At 34.6% G+C, this 27935-nt stretch overlaps 1 protein-coding gene across 2 annotated transcripts in view; it reads left to right on the top strand.

Moving 5' to 3' along the window:
- Positions 1-27935, top strand: part of LOC150093418 (RNA-binding protein FXR1-like) — a 272912-nt gene that overhangs the window by 113036 nt on the left and 131941 nt on the right. For both annotated transcript variants that reach the window (XM_090413280.1, XM_090413279.1), the window contains exons 5-9: positions 1809-1963; positions 6462-6527; positions 6632-6725; positions 8766-8882; positions 20725-20898. In XM_090413280.1, coding sequence (XP_090269406.1) covers positions 1809-1963; positions 6462-6527; positions 6632-6725; positions 8766-8882; positions 20725-20898 — 606 coding nt within the window. The remainder of the gene's footprint in view (positions 1-1808; positions 1964-6461; positions 6528-6631; positions 6726-8765; positions 8883-20724; positions 20899-27935) is intronic.

Raw genomic sequence — 27935 nt, 5'->3', positions numbered from 1 at the left:
AAATCTTGTTCTTTAAAATATGGAGAACTTCTAGTGTCGGAATGCTGGTAAAGAGTGCCACCATGTCAAAGCTCACCTGATGTCAGAAGACTTGAGTTTTAAGTCCTTGATTTTAGAGACAAAATCTGTTGAGTTTTTAATATAAGAAGATTTTCCCGCATAAGCTTTTAACGATGACGCCAGATATTTAAAGATGACGATGTCCTTGTTATTCCTTAGATTTTTAATTGCAAGTCTCTCACCAGGGGATATATTATCAGGAGGTTTTATTATTATTATTCCTGATGCCTCCAAGGAGTCCGAAGACTCATCGCGGGAGGAACACCCACAACTGTCTCAACCACTACACCGAACCCCTACTACGAATCATTTCCATCAACGCCATCTACCGCCCACCTCCACCACCACTACAACTAGTATTTTTTGTCTGTAAATTGCGTGTGTTCTGAAGGGCCGATTTGTCTGTATGCGGGATGAAAAACCCGAGTTTCCGGGAGGAAAAACCCTGCTACCTCCGTATGAGATCGGCTAACTCATCTTCGATTTCAATTGAGGGTGAGTTAGATTTACATTGTTGATTGCAAGAATTGCTTCTATGCGAAGTAAACTCGCGTTGAAAACAGGACATGGCCCTATCAGGCCATGTCCTGTTTTCAATAAACACAAATAATGAAAGCCGCCAACATGAAGTAAATTGGACAACAACTTCAAACTTGCACAATTGCTACGATGAGGTAGAACACCGCATTGTTGTGTCAAAAGAAATTACCTTGAATCCTCTTCATATGAACAATAATCTCAGCTATAATTTGCCTGACTCTTTCAGCTCTACTATCAGATACTAGCGATCTCGTGGATCCACACACGCACAGGTGTACAACAATAAAACTTTAACACGGACTATAGCTCAAGTTCATTATAACTGTAATTTACAGTGGAATTTATAGCTTTCTATGTTCTTAACGCCTGATGAAGTCGATCCTGACAAAATATGTTGCGTATCCAATAAATCTCAATTTGTTATAATTTTTGGATTTTTAGTCAGTTTATATAAAAAATGAATATATATATCTATATATATATAGTTTTATATCTATCTATATATATAAGTGTTAATACGCTGCACCAGTCATGCATAAAAGAAAAATGCTACCAAACATGGACAATTTACAAAGAACTGAGTATTTTATAAACTATATTCTCTTCTTTTACACTCACTAGATATTCACCTATGTCTGAATATTAGTTTGAGGGGGGAGGGGGCTGCAGTTTAAGTTTTTATATATTATATTCTGTTCATCGATTGTGCCAATTATACAAATAGGTTTGCTAGTGGTATCAGAATTCTGCACTGAAATCTAAGCATATAAGATCCTAGATATATGTATTTTTGCTATCACAATTCTTTCTTATTCTTAAGTACCGATCTTCTCAAGTAATTAAGTTAATTGATATATAAATCTGTATATAAAAACAAAAACAGTTTAATAATATTAAGGTATGTTTAAAAAATATACACTATTCTGAACTCTTAAAACATTTTGAAATATAAAATTGTTTTACAAACAATAGTGAGTAAACTATCTGCAGTCATAAGCCAAAAACTGAAATGTCTTTGATCATTTTCATACTTTTGATGTATTTAACTAATTTTTTTTTTTGGGGGTGGGGGTGGTGGGGGCTTCTAATTATAATTAGAAGCCCCCACCACCACCCCTATATATATATATATATATATATATATATATAAAAAAAAACTGTACATGTGGAATTGTTGTTTATTTCTATGTCACTATTTATTTTATTAGGTTCTCTGTCAGAATAATGATCAAGAAGCTGCTGGATGGTGGCGTGCAGTGGTGAAAATGACCAAAGGAGATTTTCATGTTGTGAACTATGTAGGGTGGGAGACTACATATACTGAAATAGTGTCTTCAGATCGATTAAGGCCCAAAAATACAAAGTGAGTATTGCTTATGCACTGTCATAAAGATTGTTTTTGCTTTGTGCTTGATATATGAGCTCTTCATAAATATGCATATTCTATTTTGTTATTTTTGCAACTGACTTCCTTTTATTGATCCATCATCAAATTAGTATAGAATGAGTACACTTCCACTTGTTTTGCATCCCATAGGCAACATTACAAAGAAACTGCTTTCCTAGTTGTCATTGATGTTATGTTATAGAACTTGCTAAAGGCTTTGTGTTCAGAATTTAAACAGAACATCTTCTGCTATCCTTACAGAATCTAAAAGCATAAATTGTTCATATAATCATGAACACATAGATCAAAATTAATTAGACTAGAAATTATCAAAAATTTCAATTGATTCTATATTACATATGCTAATAAAGATGCTAATATGCATTGAAGAAATTTTCCACCTTCTCCAGCACCTTTACTCCCAATCTTGATACATTGGAACTATTTAGCCACCCTTCTCATGTAAGGTTTTACTAGACCCGAATCTTAAGCAGCATACTTTTGGAATAAAAGGAATTGAGCAGTGCCAATTCCTTTTATCATTCACATAATGTGAACTGTTATCCCGTTTATTCCCAAGGTCATATTGCATTCAGGTTCTATAATATCCTAAGTACTTCATTTCATCAGATTCTATTCCCACATCAATTGCCTCTCATATCTGTTACAGCATGGTATCCACATCTCATGGATATCACATCTCAAGTCATGGGAAGACTTTGGTAAGAACGTAGAAAATAAATATCAAGAAGTGGCAAGATATTCTGGAGGTTGTTGAAGAAGCTCTGAAATAGAGGAAAGAGTGCTGTAAAAGGAATTAGAGAGGATAAAGGTGATATGAAAACTGGAGAAAAAAGATATCCTTGATGTATGGAGTAATTACTTCAACAAAAAATTGCTAAATGAAACAAGCAGCGTTTCATTTAGTCACCTGGTCAAAAACACTGACCAGGCATGCAGTCAGGAATACATATCCAATACTTGAAGTAGCAAATGCCATCAAAAGTCTGAAATGTGGAAAGGCAGCAAGAGTAGATGATATCGACTAGAAATGCTCAAGTATGGAGATATAAAAGTCTTGGTGGCTGTACTGCATAGTTCAGAAGGCCTGGACAGAGGGACGAATTGCAGATGATTGGAGTAGAGTTCTGATATAGTATCCATATATAAAAAGGGAAATAAAACTGAATGTGAGAATTACAGAGGTATTTCTCTACTGAGTGTTCCTGGTAAGATTTATGCCAGTATGCTTGAGAAACAGTTCAGAAGGATTGTGGAAGAGAAGCTTGGTGGAGAACAAGCTGGATTCAGGCCAAATAGAGGCTGTCAGGATCAAATTTTCACTTTAGGACAAAGTTGAGAAATCATGGGAATATAACAAAGAACTGCATTTAAGTTTTGTTGATCTGGAAAAGGCATATGACAAAGTGCCAAGAGAGAGGCTATTCAGTTATATGGTGTCAATGGGGCATTATATCAAGCAATACTTAGTCTTTATTTGAGTTGTAAGTCAGCAGTTAGAATTGAAGGTAGTACAGGAAGGTGGTTTAATGTTAAATCTGGTGTCAAACAAGGATGTACATTATCCCTCTGTTATTCATTATCTATATGGATCACATTATGAAGGAAAGTGATATTAAACCTGATATCAAAATTGGAGATGCTAATGTCAGCTCTTTGCTTTATCCAGACGATGTTAAACTTCTAATTATATCTGCTACAAGTCTGCAAGATTCCCTGACTAAATTGAATAACTGTTGTATAGTCCGACCACAAAAGCTAGAGCTGTCATTGGCAGGTTGCCAAGAAGAGTCGATTCATGTTGAAGGGGAGAAAGAAATAAGACGATGTGCGAATTGATCACCAGCATTTGAAATCACGTGCTTTATATGTAAAATTTTCTGCTTATTATACAAGCAAATAGTTACCATTTTAAAAACTACAGTGATCATAAAAGAGAAGTTAATTTTCTGACGTGTAATAATAAACAACTCATCCCACAATACGGATTGATTACCCTATTATCAGAATTGATTCTCCTTTGTTTGACATGCACCGAAGTGTAGGCGGGTCTCGTATCTGTGGGCGTACTGTAATAGATATGGCTCGAATGTTGGCAATAACAAGACGAAGACAATAAGCAGAAGCACTGAAAATATCAACTGCATTGTGAATGGAGAATCTATAGAACATGTAAAACATTTCAGCTACTTAGGCACAATTTTTAGTAAATATGGAAATAGACAACAGGATGAACAAAGCTAGTATGATAGGAAGTCAACTGAATAAATTTATATGGAATAAGAGATGAATTAGTCAAAACACTAAATTAGTTATATACAAGACAGTGTTCAAAGTCATTTTAACTTATGGATCTGAGAGCTGGGTCAGAAGTAAAACACTTGACCAAAGACTAGAGACCGCAGATATGAGAGTCCTGAGAAATATTAGGGGGCATGAACAGATGGCATCAGTGGCAATATCATTAAAAACGAGGATATTAGAAAAGAACTTGTCATTGTCAGCATCCAGGAATGCATTAGTAGACAGGTGGTATGGTGACTTAAACAGAATGGGCGAGGAAAGATTAGCCAAACAAGTGTTCTCTGCCAGATTGCAGGAAAAAGACCCAGAGGAAGACCTATATTTTAGTCTTCCTCTGGATTTATATGGTAAAAAGTGCTTTAGATAGAAATATAAGATCTGATAATGTTGGAGTTTTGACAGATAACAGACTGATTTGGAGGAAAATTGTAGATCCTTCCACAATTCTTCTCAACCGTTTCTCAAGTATACTTGCATAAACCTTACCAGGAACACTCAATAGAGAAATCCCTCTGTGATTTCTCTATTATATAAAACTGAATATTCTCATATTCAGTTTTATTTCCCTTTTTATAGATGGGCACTATGAGAACTCTACTCTAGTCATCCAGAATTCGACCCTCTGACCAGGCCTTTCGAATTGTGCAGTGTAGCGACTCTAAAACTTATGTACCTCCATATTTGAGCATTTTTGGTCAAGTATCATCTACTCCAGCTCCCTTTCCACATTTTAGTTTTTTGGTGTTTTTTCCCTATTTTAAGTATTGATGTGTATTCCTGATTGCATTCCTGTTAGTATTTTCTTCCATCATGTTTTCAGTTCTTGTTTCATTTAGCAATCTTTCAAAGTAATTACACCAGACATTTAGAATATCTTTATCTTCAATTTCCATTTCATCATTATCATATGTTTACTTTTCCAGTACTTTTCCGTCATTTCTATGCTATCTCAATTGCCTCCTGAATATTTTGCCACATTCCTGATATTTATTTTCTTTGTTCTTACCAAAGTGTTCCCATGACTTCTGTTTAGCTAGTTTTACACAGTGCTTTGCTTTCTTGCATTTTTCTCTGTACTCTCTCAGCACAGGCTGACTTACTAGCCAGAAACTTTCAATGTGCTTCCTTCTTCCTTGACTGTTTCCTTAACTTCCTGAGTCCACCATGGAGTTCTGATTTTTCTATCTTGCAGACAAACTCACCACATGCATCTGACTGAATCAAGGTTTTCTTCAGGGTTTGTCACTGAATCTCCAAGATTTGTTTCTTGTTTTCAAATTCTTTCATTTTTTTTTCCTTGAATGATGTTTATAGGTTTTAGTCTACATTTCACCCCAGAAAGCTGCTCAACTTTGATTGTTTTAAAAGTTATTTACACACTTTTTTTTTTCAATTTGAAATTCTGCTCTGCATTTGAATTTGTTTTCATTTTTATGGTACTTAAGGATCCAAACTGGATAACTTGGAGGAGACTTCCATGTAGCCTACTAAGGAATGGAGAACTAACCAGTCCAATCCTTACCTTCTCGTGGTGTACCCTGTTAGATATCCATCTGGATACGAACATACAAGAATGAGTTAGCAATTTGGAGGTTAGCTGACCAAATTGTATTCTTATTGGCTTTAAATCATAATGCAAAATTATAGTACAACATGATGTTCTTGAATACTATTCTGTTTTTAATATGGCTTGAAAATAAAATTTGCCGTTGTTCCATTTTGAAAGAAGCTGCTTTGTCTTAGATATTACATATTTGCTGTTCATCTATACCTACTACAGTTTAAGCAAATATTCAAGACCTGAAGTAACTTGAAAATAGTTTATTCTTTAGTCTCTAGAGCTGGGTTTCCTGATTATCCAGCCCTATCCACAGCACTACATGTGCTATAGATTATAAACCTCTTGCATTTCAAGTCAAGAATTGGAGGGGGGGGGGAATCTCATTATTGAGAAAATACCTCTTTTAGTACTGAGATCAGGTTTTTAGCAGGCGTTAGATTTATCTTTCATAAGTGGATATGAATGTTTGTTCATTAAGTTTGGCAAATAGAAATTATTAAATTTTGATTTCAGATTGTTTTATTTATATGTAGCAATTTTTATGTTTGTAAGCAAAAGTTTATTTATTTGTTTATTTTTTAATTATAGTCCACCAATTACAAAAAACACTTTCTTGAAATTTGAGCTTGATGTGCCTGAAGATTTGCGAGAATAGTAAGTCCTGCATGTTGGTTTATTTTATTAGAAATAAGTGATTGAATTATTTTGATTATTTTTGTACATATTATTCTTGATTTTTTATACATATTGTTTTTCAGTTCTAAAGTTGAAACAGCCCATAAAGAATTCAAAAGAGCTGTAGACGCAGCAGTCTGTAGGTTTAATGGAGACAAGAATTGCCTGACGATAATAGTGAGTATAATTGTTCTGAGATGCTTCTCTCTCTGTGTGTGTGTGTGTGTGTGTGTGTGTGTGTGTGTGTGTGTGTGTGTGTGTGTACACGCACAAGCATGTGCACTTTTGTGTAGGTGTTAATTTTATTTTTAATAATAGTAATATTTGAAAATTTACTTTGTGCTTTTTAGAATATTCAAAATCTTGTGTAAAGTGTAACTCTTACAGGTTCCTTTTAGATAATATAATATTGATTTTCAAAAAAAAAAAAGGAGAAATAAAAAAATAAGCTTGAAGGCATAATAATATTTGTTTTAATATTATCACTTTGTCATAATAAAATTGATTAATAAATTATTATCTTTACAGCTATTTTGCTTGCTTCTGTTTAGGAGTTGATACACACTTTGATCCTCACTTTTGGCACACTTGCCACTGTCGCTCTCAGCAAAGCATACATTCCACAGACATTGAACTGGATGCACTCCCTTTGATTAATCCTTTCCTTTAGTGTTATACGGCGATCAGCATCCATTTTACAGAAATTGCAGACTCTACAACCGTGTAATAAATAACTATTTTAATTCCCTGACGTTTCGACCTTCATATTAAGGTCATCATCTGGAGTATGTATGTATATATATACAGAGACATGCTGAATTACATTTCACACAGTATGCTAAAGAAACAATGATTTGATCAATGGTTATTCTATTTGCATGACCTCTAGTGAAAATAGAATATTAAAAAAAAATTTAATTAAATAAAAACTACATCAAAGCTATATTCTATTTAAGACAACATCAGAAAAACATTCTTTAATATAGATAGTTTTGTTACAGTGAAAATGATGTCCTAATTTAACATAACCATTGTTATATTAGATTCAGGATCCTGGATTACCTATGGTTCTATTTAAAATTAACTCTTAGGGAAGAAAGGTTAAGGTAGAATATGTGCCTTCCATATGTTTGGTATTTTTAGACCATTATTGTTAAGATTAGAGTGATTGATAAGAATCTTACTGGCCTCCTTAAATTTATGTGCATACCATGTTTTAGTGCGATGTAAACACCATGTGCTTTTCATTATATTTAATGTGTCATTTATGTTCCTTTTTTTCTGATAGGAATTGTGTGTCGTTTCCCCTATATATATAGGGCAAATTACAGGTGCAGTGAATACGGTATACTCCAGGGTGGGTCAGTGGAGGGAGGGGATCCTTGGATGAGTTGAGTAAGTTCTTTAATTTTGTAGGAAGTTTAAAGGTGGCTTTCTGGTTGTATTTTTTGTAGTATTCTGTTTATTTTGTCTGATATCCCTTTAATGTATGGAATGGTTACAGTTTTATTATAGTCTTGTTTGTTTTTAAGTGAGGTCTTGTACAGAATTTTGTTGATAGTATTTTGGCTGTAACCATTTTTTAGGAAGGTATTACTGATTGCTTTGAATTTATTTCATCTTTAAATCCTTGTTCATTGGAGCAAATCTTCAGAGCCCTGTTTTTAAGTGTATTAATAACCCCTAGTTTTTGTGTATATATTGGCCAGTATGTATCTGTTTCTGGTAAACAGTGAAGGAAAGACTGCCAGAAGGAAGATGTGTGACAAGTGTATCTAGAAAAGGAAGTGTGTTCAATCTCAATTATGAATTGTATGCATTTGTTTAGGTGGCTGAGGAAAGTGTCTAGTGTCTGGCTTCCATGTGGCCAGATAGCAAAAAAAATGTATCTAAGCCAGACTTTTGGGTTTTTATAGGAGAGAAATTTAGAGCACATTGCTCAAAATATTCCATGTAAAAGTTAGTAATAAGGGATCAGAATGTCACCGAAGATGGTGTTAGGAACATTTAGATAGACAGTGTTATGTGGTGTTAATGAAGAACAGTACCTCTGTGCTACATAGTATTGTTCTTTATTTGTAAACACTGTCAATTCATGAGTAGAAATTTTTGCAACATATACTTATATATGGAATAAAATATCTGTAAGATTTAGTATTTGTTGAAGATAATTATTATAATTATTTTGAAAAGTTTTAATACTGTTTGTTTTTAAAGGCTAGGTCAGAAGCAGCAAAAAAACGATCATCTTTATTGTCCGAAATGCATTTTCGTAATTTACGTCAAAAGGTGCTACTTCTTAGTAGGACACAAGAAGCTGCTAGACAGTTAGAGGTATGTATATATTTTTACACTCTTACCCCCCACCCAATTTAAATGACTGGCTTATGTTTGTTCTCTCTCTGTTTTGGGATTTTCTTGTATGACAAAAAAGTGATACTTAAGTGAGTGTGGATTCAACTGCTTGCTTACTTTATTTGTTGGGCTTCTAAAGAGATCTTCTACGAAAAGAAAAAAAAATGAATAAAGGAGGAGAGGAGGCTGGATTATTCTCTTACACATAACTTTGCAATTTATTCTTCATTTAACTTGAGGTGTTGCTCATATTCAGATAGCGATTGTTTTCTTCTCAATGTGACTACTGAGTAATGTTGACTTTATCTAATGAGTCAGTATAAATAATATTGACTACTCTTGTTTATGGCAAATGCATTCATATTATGTAATGATTGTTAGTTTCTGTGTTAAAATTTCTTAAAAGAAGCTGCTAAAGAACTAAAATTCTTTCAATGGAAGCATAGAATTCCTTACAACATCATGTTTAACAACAGCATAAATTTGATGTGTGTGTGTGTGCGTGCGTGCATGCATCCTACAGTAAACCTGCTTGGAATTTATCAACATATCCTTTAATTTTTTAAAATTAAAATTGTTCTCAGGTTATTGAATGATTACTACTGTTGCAATGTACCATTTTTTATGCTGTGTTCTGATTAAATCATTTTATTACTAAGAAAGGATAGATAATAAATAATTTTAAAATGTGCTAATACATTATTTTGTGGGAAAGATCTTTGTGTATGTTTTATAACAGTTCCCCACGCTAGTGCTATTATTTTCTATTATTTATTGAAATGCTGTTATTATTCTATTTGAACACAACTATGTGTTGCAATTTTTAAGAACTGCTTATGGAGAAACACTTCCTCCAAAGAAGTAGAAAGCATAAATGAAATAGAAGAAAGGGTAATTTGCTGAATTTGAAGTCATGAATAGTTGGTAGTTTTTGCTGTTCTTGTTCCCGAGGAATGGAGGGAGAGTACTCCTGTCCCCATCTACAAGGGTAAAAGGGGATGCGCAAGACTGTAAAAATTACAGAGGAATAAAGTTGATGTCCCACACAATGAAAATCCTAGAAAGGGTTCTTGATGGAAGATTGAAGAAGGAGGTGGAGATTGCAAAGGAACAATTTGGCTTCATGCCTGGTAGATCAACAACAGATGCTATCTTTGGGTTACGGCAGATGATGGAAAAGTTTCGAGAGAAACAACGGGAGCTACATCTGGCATTTATTGATCTGGAGAAAGCATACGATAGAGTGCCAAGGCAAGAAGTCTGAGGGAGAAGAAGGTTCGGGAGAAATATGTCAGGTTGGTGCTGGAGATGTACAGAAATGTGAAGACAAGTGTTCAGACCTGTCAGAGACAGACAGAAAATTTTAAAGTAACAGTTGGCATGCATCAAGGGTCAGCATTAAGTCTGTTTCTGTTTAATATTGTGATGGAGGTGGTAACAGAGGAGGTGAGAGAAGATGCACCTTGGACAATGTTGTATGCAGATTCAAGAGAAGAAGTGGGAGACAGATCTGGAGCTGGAAGGAAATGTCATCAGGAAGGTGAGGGACTTTAGATACTTAGGTTCAACATTGGAAGAAGATGGAGGAGCTGAGAAGGAAGTGGGATGCAGGATACAAGCGGGTTGGAGGAACTGGAGGGAGATGGCTGGAGTGTTATGCGATAAGAGGGTGCCAATCAATCTGAACCCCCCTACAAATTGAAATTTTTCAATTTGTAGGAGGGTTCTCACATTCCAAGTCTCTAAGAATGTACAAGGATTTCACTGGTTTATGACCTGGGAAGCCTTGCTTCTTTCCCTGCTGTGCACAAGTATTGAGCTATTGTGTGCTTTACTATCTCTTAGAAGACAGTGTTGCTCTCTTTCACCCGTACTGTTTAATCTCTGCATTGAAGATGCAATAAATAAATTGAAAAAACTAATAGAAACAGGAATTAAGATAAATGAAATTGATAATAACTGGCTACGGTTTGCAGATGATAGCAATTATAGCTGATAATGAAGACAAACTGAAATCCACCCTGAAAGATGGAAGAAATTTTCACACAGTACAGCCTAAAAATTAATTGTAAGAAACTATTAATTGTAGAAATTAATAGTAAAGTAAATTAATTAAAAGTAAAGCAAATCCAATGAAAATAAACCTGAAAATAAATAACCTAATACAACAGGTATCTTCTTTTAAATATCTTGGAAGTCTTATCACAGAAAATGGAAGAAACCCATCAGATATTAAAGCACGAGTAATCTTGGCCAAAAAGGCATTCTACAACAGAAGAAACATTTTTACCAGTAAAGGACTTAATACCCAGCTAAAAAAAAAAAAAAAAAAAAAAAAAAAAAAAAAAAAAAAAAAACCGTGGATACATTATATGGTTGTGAGGCCTGGATGCTAACAAAACAAAATGAACCACATCAACAAGAGAAGAAAAAGTCTAATTGGACACCATCCTAGACATGCAGGACTAATTACAGAAATAATGGAGAGGACTGAAGAAGGAAAGGTGCCATGGGGCAGACCAAGAATTTCATATATAAATAACACAATGGTAACTGACGGCTCTAAGAGTTATGAAAAGATAAAAAAAGAGATCACAAGACAGGATGTTATGATGTGCTGCTATACTAACCAGTCTTCAGATTGATGACAGAAGTAGCAAATCACAGGTCATTCAGTATCTCTCTGGAATGGTGGTAAAGGTATTGGAGAAATTGGTAAAAGACAGTATTCGGGACTGGGTAGATAGGAATATACTTTATAAGGAGCAACATGGTTTTGCGAAAGGTAAGTTTGTCTTAGTAATTTGCTTATTTTTTATAATAAAGTTAAAATGGAATTGGTAATGAGTGACTACTCAGTGATATTTGTGGACTTTGCAAAAGCATTTACAAATGTAAATGGCTGCTAGTTTAGTATGGCCTGAAACAATGAACTTTTGGAAGAAGAGCTCACAAGCTGTATGCTATATTAATAGAACTAAACTACAAGAGACTACTGAAGCCAGGGGACTTTGGTGGTGGTGCTGTGTGTGTGTGTGTGTGTGGGGGGGGGGGTTATGGGCATGAAAGTTGAAGTTTAGAGGGCTAATTATGAATCTAGCAAAGACACCACATCAGATGATGTGGCAGTTGAAGATTACATTAACGAGCAGGGATAGAGAAGTTACTATTTCCGCTATATAAGATTCTAATAAAGCAACATCTGCACTACTGTGCACTGATCTGGACACCCAGATTTCATGACGATGAAGTGGTGGAGAGGATCCTGAGTTGAGTGACAAAAATTGGGACAGGTCTATGGAACACTTCCTCTGAGAATAGATTTGTAAAATCTTGTATAGAAAGAATTTTGTACAAATTTCTTATATACTGATTTTACTCGAGAAAGAAAGTCAATACAAAATACTTGTAGTTTACTTAACAATTTTTCTTAAGTGTTTTATGTAATCTGGTAAAATATTAGAATTAATTGCTAAATTATTTGTACAAACAAAGAGATAGCCCAGACAGGATTAGAAATATAGACCTGAGGCTATTGCCAGGAGTGAAGGGCAACGAGTTATGGGTTTTTTCCCACTATGACTCAACGATTCCATAGAGGGGAAGGAACCCCTGGTACATCAGTCGGTGAACTCTATCTGAAGAAGTTCCAAGGCCATGAAGGTAGAATAAAAAGGAGACAGGCGCTCTGCTCCTGGCTCTCTGTTCCTGATTTGTTCCGGTGTCGCTTCTACAAAGGTTCCTGTGTCCAGCTGTTCCAAGGATAGGGGGAAGGATATCCTGCTAGTATTTCGCCAATGATAGGAGATTTTTAACGGCGGTGTTGGCCTATTCCAGAAAGTCCCATCGCGAAGTTCCGTAAGTTATCTCCAAGAATGCTGTATTGTCATTGTTGAGCAGTGTCTGTTTGCGGTTCTAACGGGAAAGAAGAAGGTTATATTCGTGATCTCTAGGATCCTGAATGCTGAACTGGCTGAGAAAAGTTTCAAGTAAGATTATTGTAGAACTGTTATGGATTGTGAACCTTAGAGCAGGGAATGTTGATTATATAGTTGCTATCACAATGTAAAGTTGTGAAGTCAGAAAAGCACTTCTAAATTATTGTGAAATAGTTATCTACAGAGTTATGAGTATTTGTTCATGTGTAGTGTTGAAAGGGAGATAGATTGAGGCATAGTTATGCATAATTCTGTTAATGGTCTAAGTTAAATTAATGTGAAGAGTGTATGAAACTAACCATGTGTCTGACATATATTATTTTGTCTTAGCCTTTAAGCTAAAGGCTAGGAATGCTGACTTAATTAATTTGAGAACTAGACAAGTGTGCTGTATTGTTACTTGGCAGAATTGATAAAAGCCAGATGAATTTTGAGATGTGTGAAATCTTTTCTCTTTTGTTTTGTAATTACCATGTTTTAGTATGAATATATTGTTTTGTTTGTTAATGACTTACCAATGCACTTCTCATATAAATATAGAACCTGTGTGTCCTTAAAGTTAACCATGACTGACTAATTAGTAAGTTTCAAACGTTGCTTGATTTAGAGCTGAATTTTTTAGATAATTCCATGTTCCACTGAGCATTTCTCTTACATGTATAGGAAAGACAAACAATTCCTTTGCCGATCTTTAATGGCGCAGTTATTATACAAATACACTTTTAAAGATCAGTGTAAGAGAAAGTCAGCTAGTTAGACAAATGAATTGGTTCCAGCCAGAGGCAATTCCTGAATCTATACTCCACACACGTGCAGGTTAATAAGAAAAATTAATATTGAAATATATACAAGATCAAGTTCAACATATATGAACTGAAAATAAAAATAATAATATACATTATTATTACAGATTGAAGGTCTGTGGTCTTCGAAAACTAGCTGATAGGTGAAAAAGAAGAGACGTGATAGAAGCATATAAGTTATTATAGAGGTTTTATAAGATTGACACAGAAGATTAGTGAGGGAATTTTATTGGCTTAATACAGAAGGGATTATAAAAAGAGTAGAAGGTGAGGGATGGGAGAAACTAGAGTCAATCCCTAGAATTGGGTGTATACAAAACAAGTAAAACATTTCAGCTACTTAGGCACAATTTTAATGAAATGAGCCAATTTAAACTGGAGGAAAAAAATGACTGAATAAGCAAAGTAGTATGGCAGAAAGCCAGTTGAATGGCATGTGAAACAAAACAGCATTATATAAGACAGTGTTTAAACTGATAAGTGCCTGGTGAAGAATAGCATGAAGAGTAGATTTTTATACATGGAGAATAATTGTGAGTAAATGGAACACATTTTCAGAACATCTGAATGCTCAGAGTGTTCAGGATATTAAGTTCAATATGATAAAATGTTAGTTGAATGAACCTCCCATGATGAGTCTTCTGTCTCCATGGAGTGGTAATAATGGAGTGGTAATAATAATTTTGTAACTTTAAAATAATTTTTATTAAAATGTTTAATTATATAAAAGAAAATAGGCATTTGCTGCCATTGGCATTTATGTGTAAATACAGCATTGTCAAATACTTAAAGGAATATTAAAGGATATCAAGCAAGACTTGAAATGAGAGTATAAGACTTAAATTCTTTCAGTATGGCAAGAAAATTCTTGGTAGTAGCTGTAAAAAATTAGCTGTCGTGAACTAGTTTATCTAAGCCAGCGTTTCTCAACCTTTCTAAGCCCAAGGACTGGTAAAATGCCTAAAACAATTCTGCGGACCACTAAGTTACAGAGGCGTAGCTGAGGGAGGGAGATCTTCCTCTGGTGGCACCTTTTTTGGCGTTTATGAAATCTTGCCTTACTGTCTATAAAACAGAAACTGAGTGATCAAATAGACTTCGACAATGTGATCGATGATTTTGCGAACAGAAAAGCAAGAAAAATAAACATAGTGTTTTTAATTTAGTTCCCTATACGTCATTTTGACTTTTGTTAATTTTTTTTTAAAAACCTATATAGGAATTACCAACATTTCGGAAAAACTGTGCAATTAATAACATAAATCTCAAAGCATGTTTTGAAAGCTGTGGCAACATAATTAATTAAATTGGAAGTAAACGATTAAAAGTGTATCATTATTGAACAAAGTTTTAATTTTTATTAAACAAATAAACAAAATGATATAATTATGTAACTACTTACGTTTAATGAGGTTGTTGAGCTTCTCGGCCCTTGGAGAGTTGCTGGATATCTGGATCAATATTGGTCAACTTCAGTCAAAGATCGGCACACACACTAAGACAATTTCTGTATTTTGTTTTTATTTGAAGGAGCGATGAAAATCCTTTCTCACAAAGATAGGTTGTAGAAAACTGCAGGATGATTTTCAATGCTTCTTCAGATAATTCCGGAAATTCACTTCTCACTGAAGACGAGATCCAAAATCGAGCAAAATTAAGATCAGAGAATTGCATTTTAAGCCCACTGTCACTTGAAAGCTCAATTAACTGTTTCTTTTTCGATAACGAAAAGTCCTTCTCATGACTGCAAGCCTGAAATGGATCGCGAACCCACAAAAATTTCTTATAAAAGTTATTCAGAAAATATGTTTCAAAATTCCGTTTCAGATTTTTGAGGTGGTCACAAACTCAGAATGAACAAAAATATTTTTTCCACTAAAAAGGATTCCAATGTTGGAAAAGATGCAAATTGTCTGTCTTTTACATAATTAATCCATAAAACCAGTTTTTTCTCGAATATCTTTATTTTGTGGTAGGCATCAAGAACAGTTAAAGAATTTCCCTGAAAGGGAGAGATTTAGTTCATTTAATTTCCAAAAAAAAAAAAAAAAGTCTGAAAGATAGGATAGTGTTGATAACCATGCTTCGTCAACAAGGAGTGATGCAAAATCAGAATTACGTTCATTTACAAATAATAAAACTTCGTGCCTTAATTGAAATAACCTTGTTAGTACTTTGCCCCTGGAAAGCCAGCAAATTTCAGAATGGAGCAAAAGTTGTGTATATTCACTGCCCATTTCATTGCAGAGTACTGAAAATAACCTGTTATTTAATGGTAGAGCTTTGATAAAATTAACTAGCTTGACAGTATTGTGTAGCACAGTTTTAAATTCTGGTGGCATTCCTTTGGAGGCTAATGCTTCCCTATATATGAAACAATGCCCAATTCATATCCGGAGCTACTTCTTTGACCTTAGAAACAACCCCACTATGCCTGCCTATAAGAGTGCGAGCTCCATCCGAACAGAAGCCTGTACATTTTCCCCACTGGATCCCTTTGTGTATTATGTAATTATTGAGAGTGTGAAATATTTCTTCTCCAGTTGTTCGGGATGACAAAGTTCTACAAAACAGAATATCATCATGGATGTTGTTATCATGCACATATCTTACGTAGCATATTAACTGCGCATCATTTGTAACATCAGTGGTCTCATCTATTTGTAATGCATAATAAGGGCTTCTCTTAACTCTTTCAATTAACTGAGAGTGTCACCTGCCATATCATTAATTCTGCGACGACAGTGTCATTTGAAAGAGAAATCAAATCAACATCTTTTAGTAACTTGTTGCCAGACATAGTTTTTGCCACATCTTTTATAGCTGGAAGTAGTAAATTTTCCCCGATAGAATGAGGTTTTCCTGTTTTTGCTGTGCGCAAACTTAAGAGATAGGATGCTTCCAGTGCTTTGCAATGGAACCCATGGCTGAAATTATGTCTTTCCCATGATTTAATGTCCCTAAACATCACTGATAAAATTCAATTGGCTTATTTTTCACATCACAATGTTTAGTTTCTAAATGTCGTTGGAGTTTCGCAGGTTTCATGCACCCATTCGACAACACTTCATAACACAAAACACATTGAGGTTTCTGTTCACTTTCATCTCCAGTAAACCCGAATTCCAAATATGAACTGTTATATTTCCTACTGTATTTTTTCCTTTGAACTGCTTGTTTCTTCTACTTTAATATATTCAGATTTACTGGCCATTACAACACGTGTATTACAATTAGGGTTAGCATTACCTGTTTCCTTTGCCCTTCTTTTCAAAGTCCTAGTTCTAAGTCACGTTTCCATTATTAAAAAAACGTTTCCAAAAAATATATAAATACTGGGGTTAACTCATGACACACTTTGTTCAAGTATCACTTAGCACTTATGAAGATATACTGAGCCTTAGTTGAAGGAAAACTTCAATAATAAAAATCAATACACAACAAGCGATTGGTTGAAATGTGGATAACACATGTTCACTTGAAATGTGACAAAACAGCAAGGGAAGGCAGAAGCAATAAAACTATATTGTTTTTCACTTCACCCCTCTTTGATTATTCGTCATTCTGTAGCTACAAATTTAATGGCAGAATGACGAATAATAAAAGAGGGGTGAAGTGAAAAACAATATAGCTTTATTGCTTCAGCCTTTGAATATTCTGAAGCTATTTGTTGGTTTTTTTAAGGCTCCATTTGATTTCAATAATTTTTACTTATTTATTCTATTTTAAAAGTCTGCCTGCTGACCACAGGTTGAGAAACACTGATCTGAGCTATTCAAAAAATGCATTCTTCATCATCATCAAATTCCTGACATTTTCCCTAAAGGGGAAAATGTCAGGATATGATAGTACAGTCATACCCAGACTCGCGCGAATCCGGAGTTATGTGGTTTCTTATATGTACGTATTTCTGTCCCACTTCACGATTCACAACTAGTCGTATGTTTCAGGTGCCGGCCGCATTCGCCAATGTCGCACATGCTGTGAACAAGCACTGATGTGTTTCGCGCGGTCTCCATTCATACACGATTTTTATGGTCTACAAACCTTGCGATTATTTAATGTTATGTTCTTGATAAAAATTTTATCACATTAAAAATAATAATGTCATTCAAAAGAAGCAAGTCTGATTATTCTACAGCTAGCAAGAAAAGGAAAACATTGACTTTGGAAACAAAACTCAACATTATTAAGTATTTTGAAGGCCGAATAAAAAATTGTGAGCTAGCAAAGAAGTTCGATCTACAGGAATCCATAGCAAGAACAATCATAAAAGAAAGATTTACAAATTTTGGAGGACATAGATTCTAATAAGGAATGAATTGTAGCCACAAGGCAAGGAATAAAAAAATCATTAGCTTGCTATTAAGAAATTTTGCATGACAAGAAAAAGACATTATGCCGTCAGACGAATCTATTAGATTTTATGAAACCATCGACATCGAAATAACTTTTTTTTTGTACAAAAAATTACAATTATGATTATATTTCTTAAAAAATGGGTGTTTTTGTAAACCCTTGGTCCCAATTGTATGTTTATATATATATATATATTACATGCAAAATTATACCCCGAGTTACGCGAATTCGACTTAGGCGCTTTTTGTTGGTCCTACCTACCGCGTAACTTCAGGGTTTTACTGTACTGCATGAAAAATTTATATCATTACTAACTTCCTTCTACAGTTTTCCTCCAAATCAATCTGTTACCTGTCAAGGTTTCAACATTGGCAGATCTTATATTTCTATCTTCTAAGGCACTTTTTACCGTATTAATCCACCTATATCTTGGTCTTCCAGAGGACGATATAGGTGGGTTTTTTTCCCTGCCAACGTGGTGGAGAAAACTTGTTTTGCAAATCTTTCCCATTCTGTTTAAGTGACCATACCACCTGAGATTAGCTCTGCTAGCACATTCCTGGATGCCAACAATGTCAAGTTCTTTCCTAATGTCCTCTTTTTTAATATTATATTGCCATTGATGCCATCTATTCATGCCCCTAATCTTTCTCAGGAATCATATCTGCGGTCTCTAGTTTTTGGTCAAGTGTTTTATTTCTAACCCAGCTCTCAGATCCATAAATTAAAATTAGTTTGAACTCTTGTCTTGTATACAGCTAATTTAGAGTTTTGGCTAATTTATCTCTTATTCCATATAAATTTATTCAGTTGACTAACTACCATACCAGCTTTGTTGATCCTGTTAGCTATTTCCATATTTAATTTACCATCTTCACTAAAAAATTGTGCCTAAGTAGCTGAAATGTTTTACTTGTTCTGTAGGTTCTCCATTCATTCACAATGCAGTTGATATTTCAATGCTTCTACCTATCTCCATTGTCTTTGTCTTTTTATTGCTGACATTCATACCATATCTATTACAACAGTTATTCAATTTAGTCAGAGAATCTTGCAGACTTGTAGTGGATTTATTTAGAAGTATGACATCATCCTCATAAAGCAATGAGCTGAGATTAATTCTTTTTACATGTGATCCATATAGATAATAAATAACAGACAGAATAATCTACATCCTTGTCTGACACCAGATTTAACATTAAACCATCTTCCTGTACTTCCTTCAATTCTAACTGTTAACTTACAACTCAAAGACTAAGTATTGCTTGATGTAATGCCCCACTGACACCATACAACTATAGTGTTGTGAATAGCTTCTCTCTTGGCAACTTGTCATATGCTTTTTCCAGATCTACAAACGTAAAATACAGATCTTTGTTATATTCCCATGATTTCTTAACTATTTGTCGTAAAGTAAAAATCTGATCCTTACAGCCTCTATTGGCCTGAATCCAACTTGTTCTTCACCAAGCTTCTCTTCCACAATCCTTCTCAACCGTTTCTCAAGTATACTGGCATAAATCTTACCAGGAACACTCAGTATAGAGAAATACTCTGTAATTCTTACATTCCGTTTTATTTCCCTCTTTATATATGGATACTATGAGAGCTCTACTCCAGTCATCTGGAATTGTTCCCTCTGTCCAGACCCTCTGAACCATGCAGTGCAGCCACTGTAAGACTTTTATACCCCCATACTTGAGCATTTCTGGTCGAATATCATCTACTCCACATTTCATACTCTTGATGGCTTTTTCTACTTCAAGTATGGATATGTATTCCTGATTGCATGCCCAGTCAGTGTTTTTTTATCACTGTGCTGTCATCACTGCTAGTTTCATTTAGCAATTTTTGAAAGTAATTACTACATACGTCAAGGATATCTTTTTCTCCTATTTTCATATCACCTTTATCATCTCTAATTCCTTTTACAGATACTGAGCTTCTTTAATGAGAACATATTTTCTATGTTCTTACTAAAGTCTCTTCCCATGACTTTCTTTCATTTGTCTCTGTATTCTCTAAGAGCACAAGCTGAGTTATTTGCCAGGAACTTTTGATATTTTTTAATTTTTTCTTTCACTGCCTGTTTAAATTGCTGTGTCCATCAAGGAGTTCTGATTTTTCTATCCTTGCAGACAACTCACCACATGCCTGTCTGTCTGAATCAATCAATGTTCTCCAGAACTTGCCATTGAATTTCCAAGGCTTGATTCCTGTTCTCAAACTCTTTCATTTTTTCTTGAATAATGTTTGTATATTTCAGTCTACAGTTTCACATCTGAGAGCTGCTCAACTTTTATTCGCTTTAAAACTTTCTTACATGTTCTTCTTTTCAATATGAAATTCAATTTTATCCTGCTCAAAACTAAATGGTGATCACTCCCTAATTTCAAATCCTCTGTACACTCTAGTGTCCTGCACCAGGGAGAAAACATCGCAATCAACAATAACATAGTCAATGAGACTTTTCTTATTCCTTTGCATCTTCTCTTCATGTGAATTTGTGCACATTTTTATGTTGGAACATGGTGTTAGTAATAACTAGTCCATGTCCTGAGCAGATCAAAAAATGCATGTGAATGTAAAATCAGAAGAAATAAGATTTTTGGAACATATTTAAATTATCTATAACATTTTGATTTTAAAATTTCCTTATAATGCAGAATTTATTTTTTCACATGTTAAATATTTTTTCTTTTGTTTCTTTTTCCATGTTAGAATACTAAACTTCATTCAAATCCAGGGTGTATGGAAGAGTTTAAAGTTCCTGAGGATCTTATGGGACTTGCAATTGGTGCTCATGGGGCCAATATCCAACAAGCACGTAAAGTTGATGGCATAACTGGAATTGATTTAGAAGAAAATTCATGTACATTTAAAGTGTATGGTGAGGTATGACCATAGTTTTGTAAAATGGTATACTAAATTGAATACATAAAGTATATGATCTGAATTCATTTGTTTTATTATATATCTTATATTTAGTTTATTCGTATGCACTGAGGTGAAAACATAGCCCATTTCAGAATCCAACTTATGCAGTTGCTCTCAGAAGTGTCATCAGAGGTTGAAGAAAAAAGGAGAATGATTATCCATAATTGAATATTGAGAGAAACAGACCATTCCGGAAAATAGAAAATGTAGTACTACATGTGATAATATGGACCCAACCTCAGCTGTTTTGTAGACGCAGTAAGATCTTTAAATAATGGCTTCACACATGTAAGAGAGAACTAAATAGAATTTATTACTGCTGTATATTTTGCCCAATACATCATGAACTTCATTCAGGGAGAATGTGGAAGAACTGGTAACAGCATTTGAATTCTTAAAAACACTATTAGAGTTCAGAGACTTTGGTATAGATGTGTAATTAATTAATTTTTTAAAAAAATTATGAACAAATAACGACAATCACTTCTCAAGACTTGGAGAATAGGCTTACAGCTTGTCCAATTAAGATTAGTACAGTAGCATAGTACTTCACACAATTCGAAAAATAGATGATCAAATATGAACCTACTATATTTTAGCATCTTGGTATGGTTTCAGTGAACTCTGTCTAGTGTCAACAGCATGAAAAGCCAGGCCTGAACCTTCAGATTCCGAAAATTGTATATAATTTTGATGCTCTTGGATTTTAATAATAGCAGAATGGCCAGTTTGTCCAAAGTAGCAAAGATGACAAGAACAGGGTATTTGATAAACACCAGGCTAGGATAGAGGTGATAGTGTATCTTTGATAGGCAGTAAGAAAGATGACAACTTCCATCCCGTTTTGAAGATGGTATACAAATTATATCTGTGTAGAGTCCTTGCTATTTGTTCAGATGTTCCTTTAAGTTATGACATTGTGATCCTTTTAACATCAGATTGCATACTTTCCGAATTTCACACTCTTTAATTCCTTTCATCTTAGAGAGTTTATTTATGCCATGCTAGAGAGTATCCAACCTGGAATATCCCAATTTTGACCTCTTTTGGCTAAAAATCACCATCCCATTCTGCCAAATTTATATGCTGTCTCTACTGTTCTCCTAATGCCAACACCACCCTGAACTCTTCAGTCACCTTTCCTTAAATGTTGATTTTCTCCGAACACGGAAGTCAAGTTGTCTTCCTTGTGGACTTCAATGTCCACAACACTAGCTGGCTGCTGCCTCCAACTCCACAGATCAAGCAGGTAGAGAGGCTGAGACTTTTGCAATCAGAAATGATCTCCCACAAATTGTCCACATGCTCACCAGAATACCAGGCGATATCAAACACTTCAGATTCCTTCCTCACCAGTGACCCATTTAAGTACACTATGAATGTCTGCCCTTAGGCAGCTCAGATCACAATTTAGTGCAGATTTCTTCCCCCATGGAGCAACACATAGACAAACACTTGCATCCACGCATTGTATGGCATTACCAGAAAGCAAAGTGGGATGTTCTTCTCAGCTTCTACTTCTCATTTCCTTGATCAGATTACTATTTCCATTCACCTGAACCAAACCTATGTGCAGAAAGAATCACCAAAATAATACTCATCAGCATGGAAAGATTTATTCCCCTCTCCACCCTAAATTCTCATCCTTATCTATGCCTTGGTTCTCCCACAGGTGTGCCAAGGCCATACAAAAGAAGAGTCTGGCATACCACAAACTGGCTTGCATACAAAATTCCATATTCCTATATAGTGCATACAAAATTCCCATATTCCACCAAAGCCTGGAATAGCTGAGCTCAGGGCTCTAGCTGAAACTATTGGCCATATCTTCTACTCCCAACAGTATTACCCAGATGGTACTATTTCATCATCACCTCTAAAAACAGCCAACCTCCTGGTTTCCTACTTCTCCAACTCTTGCATAAGTGATCATGGTAAATGTCCCCCCAACCATTCCAAATACTCAGTGCTGCATTTGATTTTCTGCTAGAAAGAGATCAGGAAAATTTTGTTCAAACTGGATACCAAAAAAATCTCATGGCCCCCTGATGGCATTCCTCCAATTGTTCTAGAGGTCTGTGCCCCATAGCTTACTCCTACTTTATGCTGCTTTTTTACACTTTCTTATTCTACCAGTATGTATCCTGCAGTCTGGAAACTAGCCCATACACAACATGTTCCTAAAAAGGATGACAAATCCTTACCTTCAAACTACCATCCAATTTCTCTCACCTCATTTCTTTCCAAAGTAATGGAAAGAACCATTAATGGCCAACTCGTACCCTACCTTAAAGACTCATCTAATAAATGACCAACAGTATGGATTCCTTCACTGTCAATCAACAGGGGATCTACTAACCTTCGTAACCTATCTCTGGACAAACACCGTGGAAAGTTTTGGTGAATCTCAAGTGGTTGTTGTTGATATCTCCAAAGCTCTGACTGAGTTTGGCATAAAGGCCTATGAGGAAAACTCCCATCATTTCATCTGTTCCTTGACTTTTGCAATTGGGTAGCCAGCTTTCTGGCCTGACGCTCACTTCAAGTGATGGTGGATGGCTCCTTATCTTCTATCTATAAGACTAATGTACTCCAGCTGACTGCAAATCCAGTACACAGATTTGCTGATGACAACATATTACACTCCTCCTTTTCATTTGACAAATCCTGCAAAGCACAAATCGCGACAACCTCTAGAAATCTAAGTACTCTACTATCTTAAATTCTGATCTTCAAAACATTCATCAATGGGGTTTGGATAATATCAATTTCAGTATCAATAATGCAAAACACAGCTCTGCATCATCATGCCTATCAAGGATTTAGGCCTAGAGTGGCATGTTCCTGCCTTAGAAGTCATCATTGAATCTTTTAAGAGGACATCCTGGTTTTCTTTTTCACAATGACTTGCACTTTAAGGCTTGTTTTGTAATCTTTCTGTTTGCATTTTTTGAACATGTTCCATCCATTTATGTTTATATTTTTTGGATGGAGCACATTCAAAGAATGGATTATTTTACACAGTAAAAGAACTCTGTTCCTCTAGTCTCTTACCATTGACAATACTCTAATCTCTTTAACTCCCTTTGCACAAACATATCACAACTATTGCTTCCTCTGCATCCAAAAAAAATTAGGCTTTGTCGCTCAAGGCGTTATGTTAACTCTGAACAACTCTTAACCATATACAAATCACAAATCTTCCCAACCATTAAATACTGCTCTTGCATCTGGTATGGTTCCCCTAAAAATTCCATGAAAATACTGGATTCTGTACAGAAAAGAGCAGTTAGATTCTTTGACTGCCCTTCTCTCACTAGTGCACTCCATTCACTTTCGCTCAGGCATTCAGTCTCTGCAGCCTGCATCTATAAATACTATGGCTGCTGTTCATCAGAAATAGTTCCCCCACCTTCTCATAGATCAACTCCAAACCCACAGGACAAATTTCTCCTCCTCTTCATTTATCCCGTCCACTGCTGCCCTCTAGAACAGTCTTCCACCACTTGTGTTTCCCAGGGAATACAACCCACAGCTTTTCAAATCAAATGCGAATAAGTTTTTTTATTGCCCATAGGTTGACGAACCTCTTATGGATGGGTTCTCCATTTAAAAACAAATCTGGAAGAGGGATGATAATTATCAAACATTTTCTGTATCAGGGTCTTGTATCTATTAAGTAATAGAGTAAATTTTATTTAATTCTTCTAATAGAAGAGATTCAGAAAAACAAATTGTGTGTGCTCAGTGCACAAAGCTTTTGATAATACCTATTTTGTGTGAAGAATGGTACTTGAAATAATGCGGATCTAATATCTGTTTGATTTTTATAATTTTTGCATCGCTGAACTGAAGCCTTTTGGCTCTTTATTTTAGTAGAAAAATCAGCAGAGTTACAATGTATTAAAGTATCCAAAATAGGAAGACTGTTGTTAGATTCATGTTGAATAGTGGAACTTCATGTGAGTATATGAGTTAATTTTATCCAGAAATTGAAGTGGTTCTGTTTCAGAATGAGACCAGATGGCCAAGATGTCATCCACAAAACACAGCCAAATGCAAGGTCGAGGAAAAATTGTGTTAAAAATCTGTTCCATAAAATAATCAGCCAACTCAGGTGATATACGAACACCCATTGCGGTACCCTCGATCTGCTGAAATCATTTATTGCACCAAATAAAATATAACCAGCATTTATAGTAAACTTTGAATAATTTGATGTTGTCATCAGGAAAATCAATTCGTAAAAGTTGCCGAGTGCCTTGAAGTGGTATATTTGTAAACAGTGAAAAAAAAACAGTGTGTTAGCATCTGAGGAATATGCTTGATCTAAACAATTTATTCAATTTCTATGACTTATTCTTGTGTTCAGAATTTAAATTATCAGTTCTTCCTTCTCCCTGAATGAAGCTCATGACATAATGAGCGATATAGGAGTAATAATTTCTGTTTAGTTTTCTCTTATGTGTGAAGCTATTATTTAAAAATTTATTCTATATCTAATAGATATATTGTACTGCTCTTTGGTTTATCTCATTGTGGCTTTTAATTCATTGCTATATCTAACCATCCCATCATTAATGGGATGGTAATCCCATTAATGATGGGATGATACAGATAATAAAAATGCAATAATGGGTTATGGTTTTGCATGCATAGATATAGACAGGACTCCAGAAATTGCCACAGGCAAGTTATCAGAGATAACAGACAAGTGAATTTTCAGCCTTATTTAAATATGGACATTCAAAATGTTATTTTCTTTGCATAATTTGCACTTGAAAAACATCTCCTTCACTGTTAAGTTATTTGATCATGGATGACTGCCAATAAATTTATTAAATAAGTTTTATTTCCAACTATCTGGAAATAAAACTTATGGATCTGAAATCTTTAATTCAAACACCATAGCATTCTCTTTTAAGGAATCACATAAGTCATAATATAAACCAGTCATCTTCACTGTCTTTTAAGGTTTCGTTTGATAACTTAAATGTTTTCTTTCTATGTGAAAGACTTCATAAATATCCAAAGTTCCCAAACTCCTGTCATTTCTCTCACAGCAGTATTAGTGTTCTTTTCACTCATTGCATGCACATTACACTTCTGGTTTCATTTTAGTAATGAAACGAGAATAATGAGCTGCCATTATGCATTATCATTATGATGCTTTACTTGAAAAAAGTAAATCTCGCACACTTGAAGTGTGCTAGACAACAATTGTTTTTTCTGTTCTGAATATATTTAATTTAATTACAGTTATCAGTCTTAGGTTAGTCCTTCTCATTCGTAAAGAAATTAATAAGAAAATCACTTGAACCTATTCCTTAATTGAGAACATCATCAAAATTTTTGGGCGATCAATAGTTTTGGAAATAACTTTGAAGATCCGACTTTTTCATGCTGTGTTATCATGGAAGTCTGTGGAAGGAGCTCACAGACTAAACTAAGACCCAGTTATCATTTCTAATAAATAAATTTTATAATTAAATCAGTGCATTCATTTAGTTCAAATATTAACTTTACACATATATACAGTAAGGACACGTGTAATAGACAATGCTAAAAAAAATTTTTGCTTTTCTCACAATATAATTTCACTAACAAAATAAACCTGTAATTATAAACACAAAAATTAAAATTGACACAGTCAAATACAGTAGTACATCTATCCATCTTATTCTTCCAACACCTTTACCCATAAGTAGATGGACAATTCTAATGTAGTATTATCATAGGCTTATTTTCACAGCTTGCAATATAAATTAAATTAACTCATCATAATTAAATACTTGTGTATTTAACATAATGAAAATACGTTTTAATACTGTTTAGAAAAGAATTATCCTGCAAAGACCAGATCATGTGAAAAATGAGTTTGGCTCCACTCCACTTGGAGTGGAGCCAAACTCATTTGTGCTACCTACCTTCTTGTTTTTATAAATTGTCTTTCCTATTAAATTATTTGATAGATAATTTATATAAATTCACTCTTCATTATGAACAATAAATGAAAGGAACACAAAACCAGTTATTGTGAGCTGTGTTGTGGCATACGTTTTAAACTCACAAAGTAGACCAATACTTTGGGAGTAAACATTTTTATGTGGCTAGTAGATTTTAAGTTGTATTTTTGGAACCCTGAATATAGGTATGGCATATGCTAACAAATGTTTTTACGGCTCCTTGAAATGCACAGCACCTTGTCATGCTTCATAGTTTGTATAATCCTTGAGTGCAATATTCTACTGTTGAGTAAACTAGTGCACAGATTACACTCTGGTCTATCTGTATTGTAACTTCATTGTATAACTATATGAACTAGTGAATAACTAACTCTTATTTAGAAGTATTGGTCAAGTGTTAATAAACTATTTAATAACCAACTAGTTTTGGTGGCTGTTGCTGTCGGCATCTTCAGGGTACAAATAAGGTAGGCAAAGTAAATTACAAGCTACATGTTAACTGACAATTCTAATTCAATAACAAAATAGTACTGAGAAACAATACATATGTCGCGGATACATGATTTACTTGTTGAGAAACATTTTATAGTTGGCGCTGAAGATCATTTCATGTGTGTTTAGTGATCTGATTAAGATCTTCTTTCCAGTGACATACAAGCCCAGTATGCTGATTACTTACAACTTTACAACACCAACCCATTCTCAGAAGAGACTATCCAAGCAGGAGAAAAATTATGCTGCAAGATGGCAGAGGAAAGGCGTTCCTCATGGAAAAAAGAAATAGAAGCCCTTGATGTGACCCATAGTAGCAGAAAGACATGGAACTCTATCAACAGAATTAGGAAGGATTTCACTAAGCCATATGAGCATCTGCAGGTAACAGCTAATCAAATTGCTCACCAGCTGCTGCTGAATGGAAAATTCCCTAAAACACACACAAAAAATAAGATACTTAGACCCCCAAGTGACGAATAAAATATGATTAACTCAGATTTCACCATCACTGAACTCAACACTGCCATAAACCTA

Source organism: Typopeltis vanoorti, chromosome 24, assembly GCF_054136105.1.
Source record: "Typopeltis vanoorti isolate ZY-2024b chromosome 24, IOZ_Tvanoo_1.0, whole genome shotgun sequence".
Taxonomy (NCBI): domain Eukaryota; kingdom Metazoa; phylum Arthropoda; class Arachnida; order Uropygi; family Thelyphonidae; genus Typopeltis; species Typopeltis vanoorti.
Note: the sequence above shows the minus strand (reverse complement) of the source record. Positions and strands in the feature narration are given on the sequence as shown.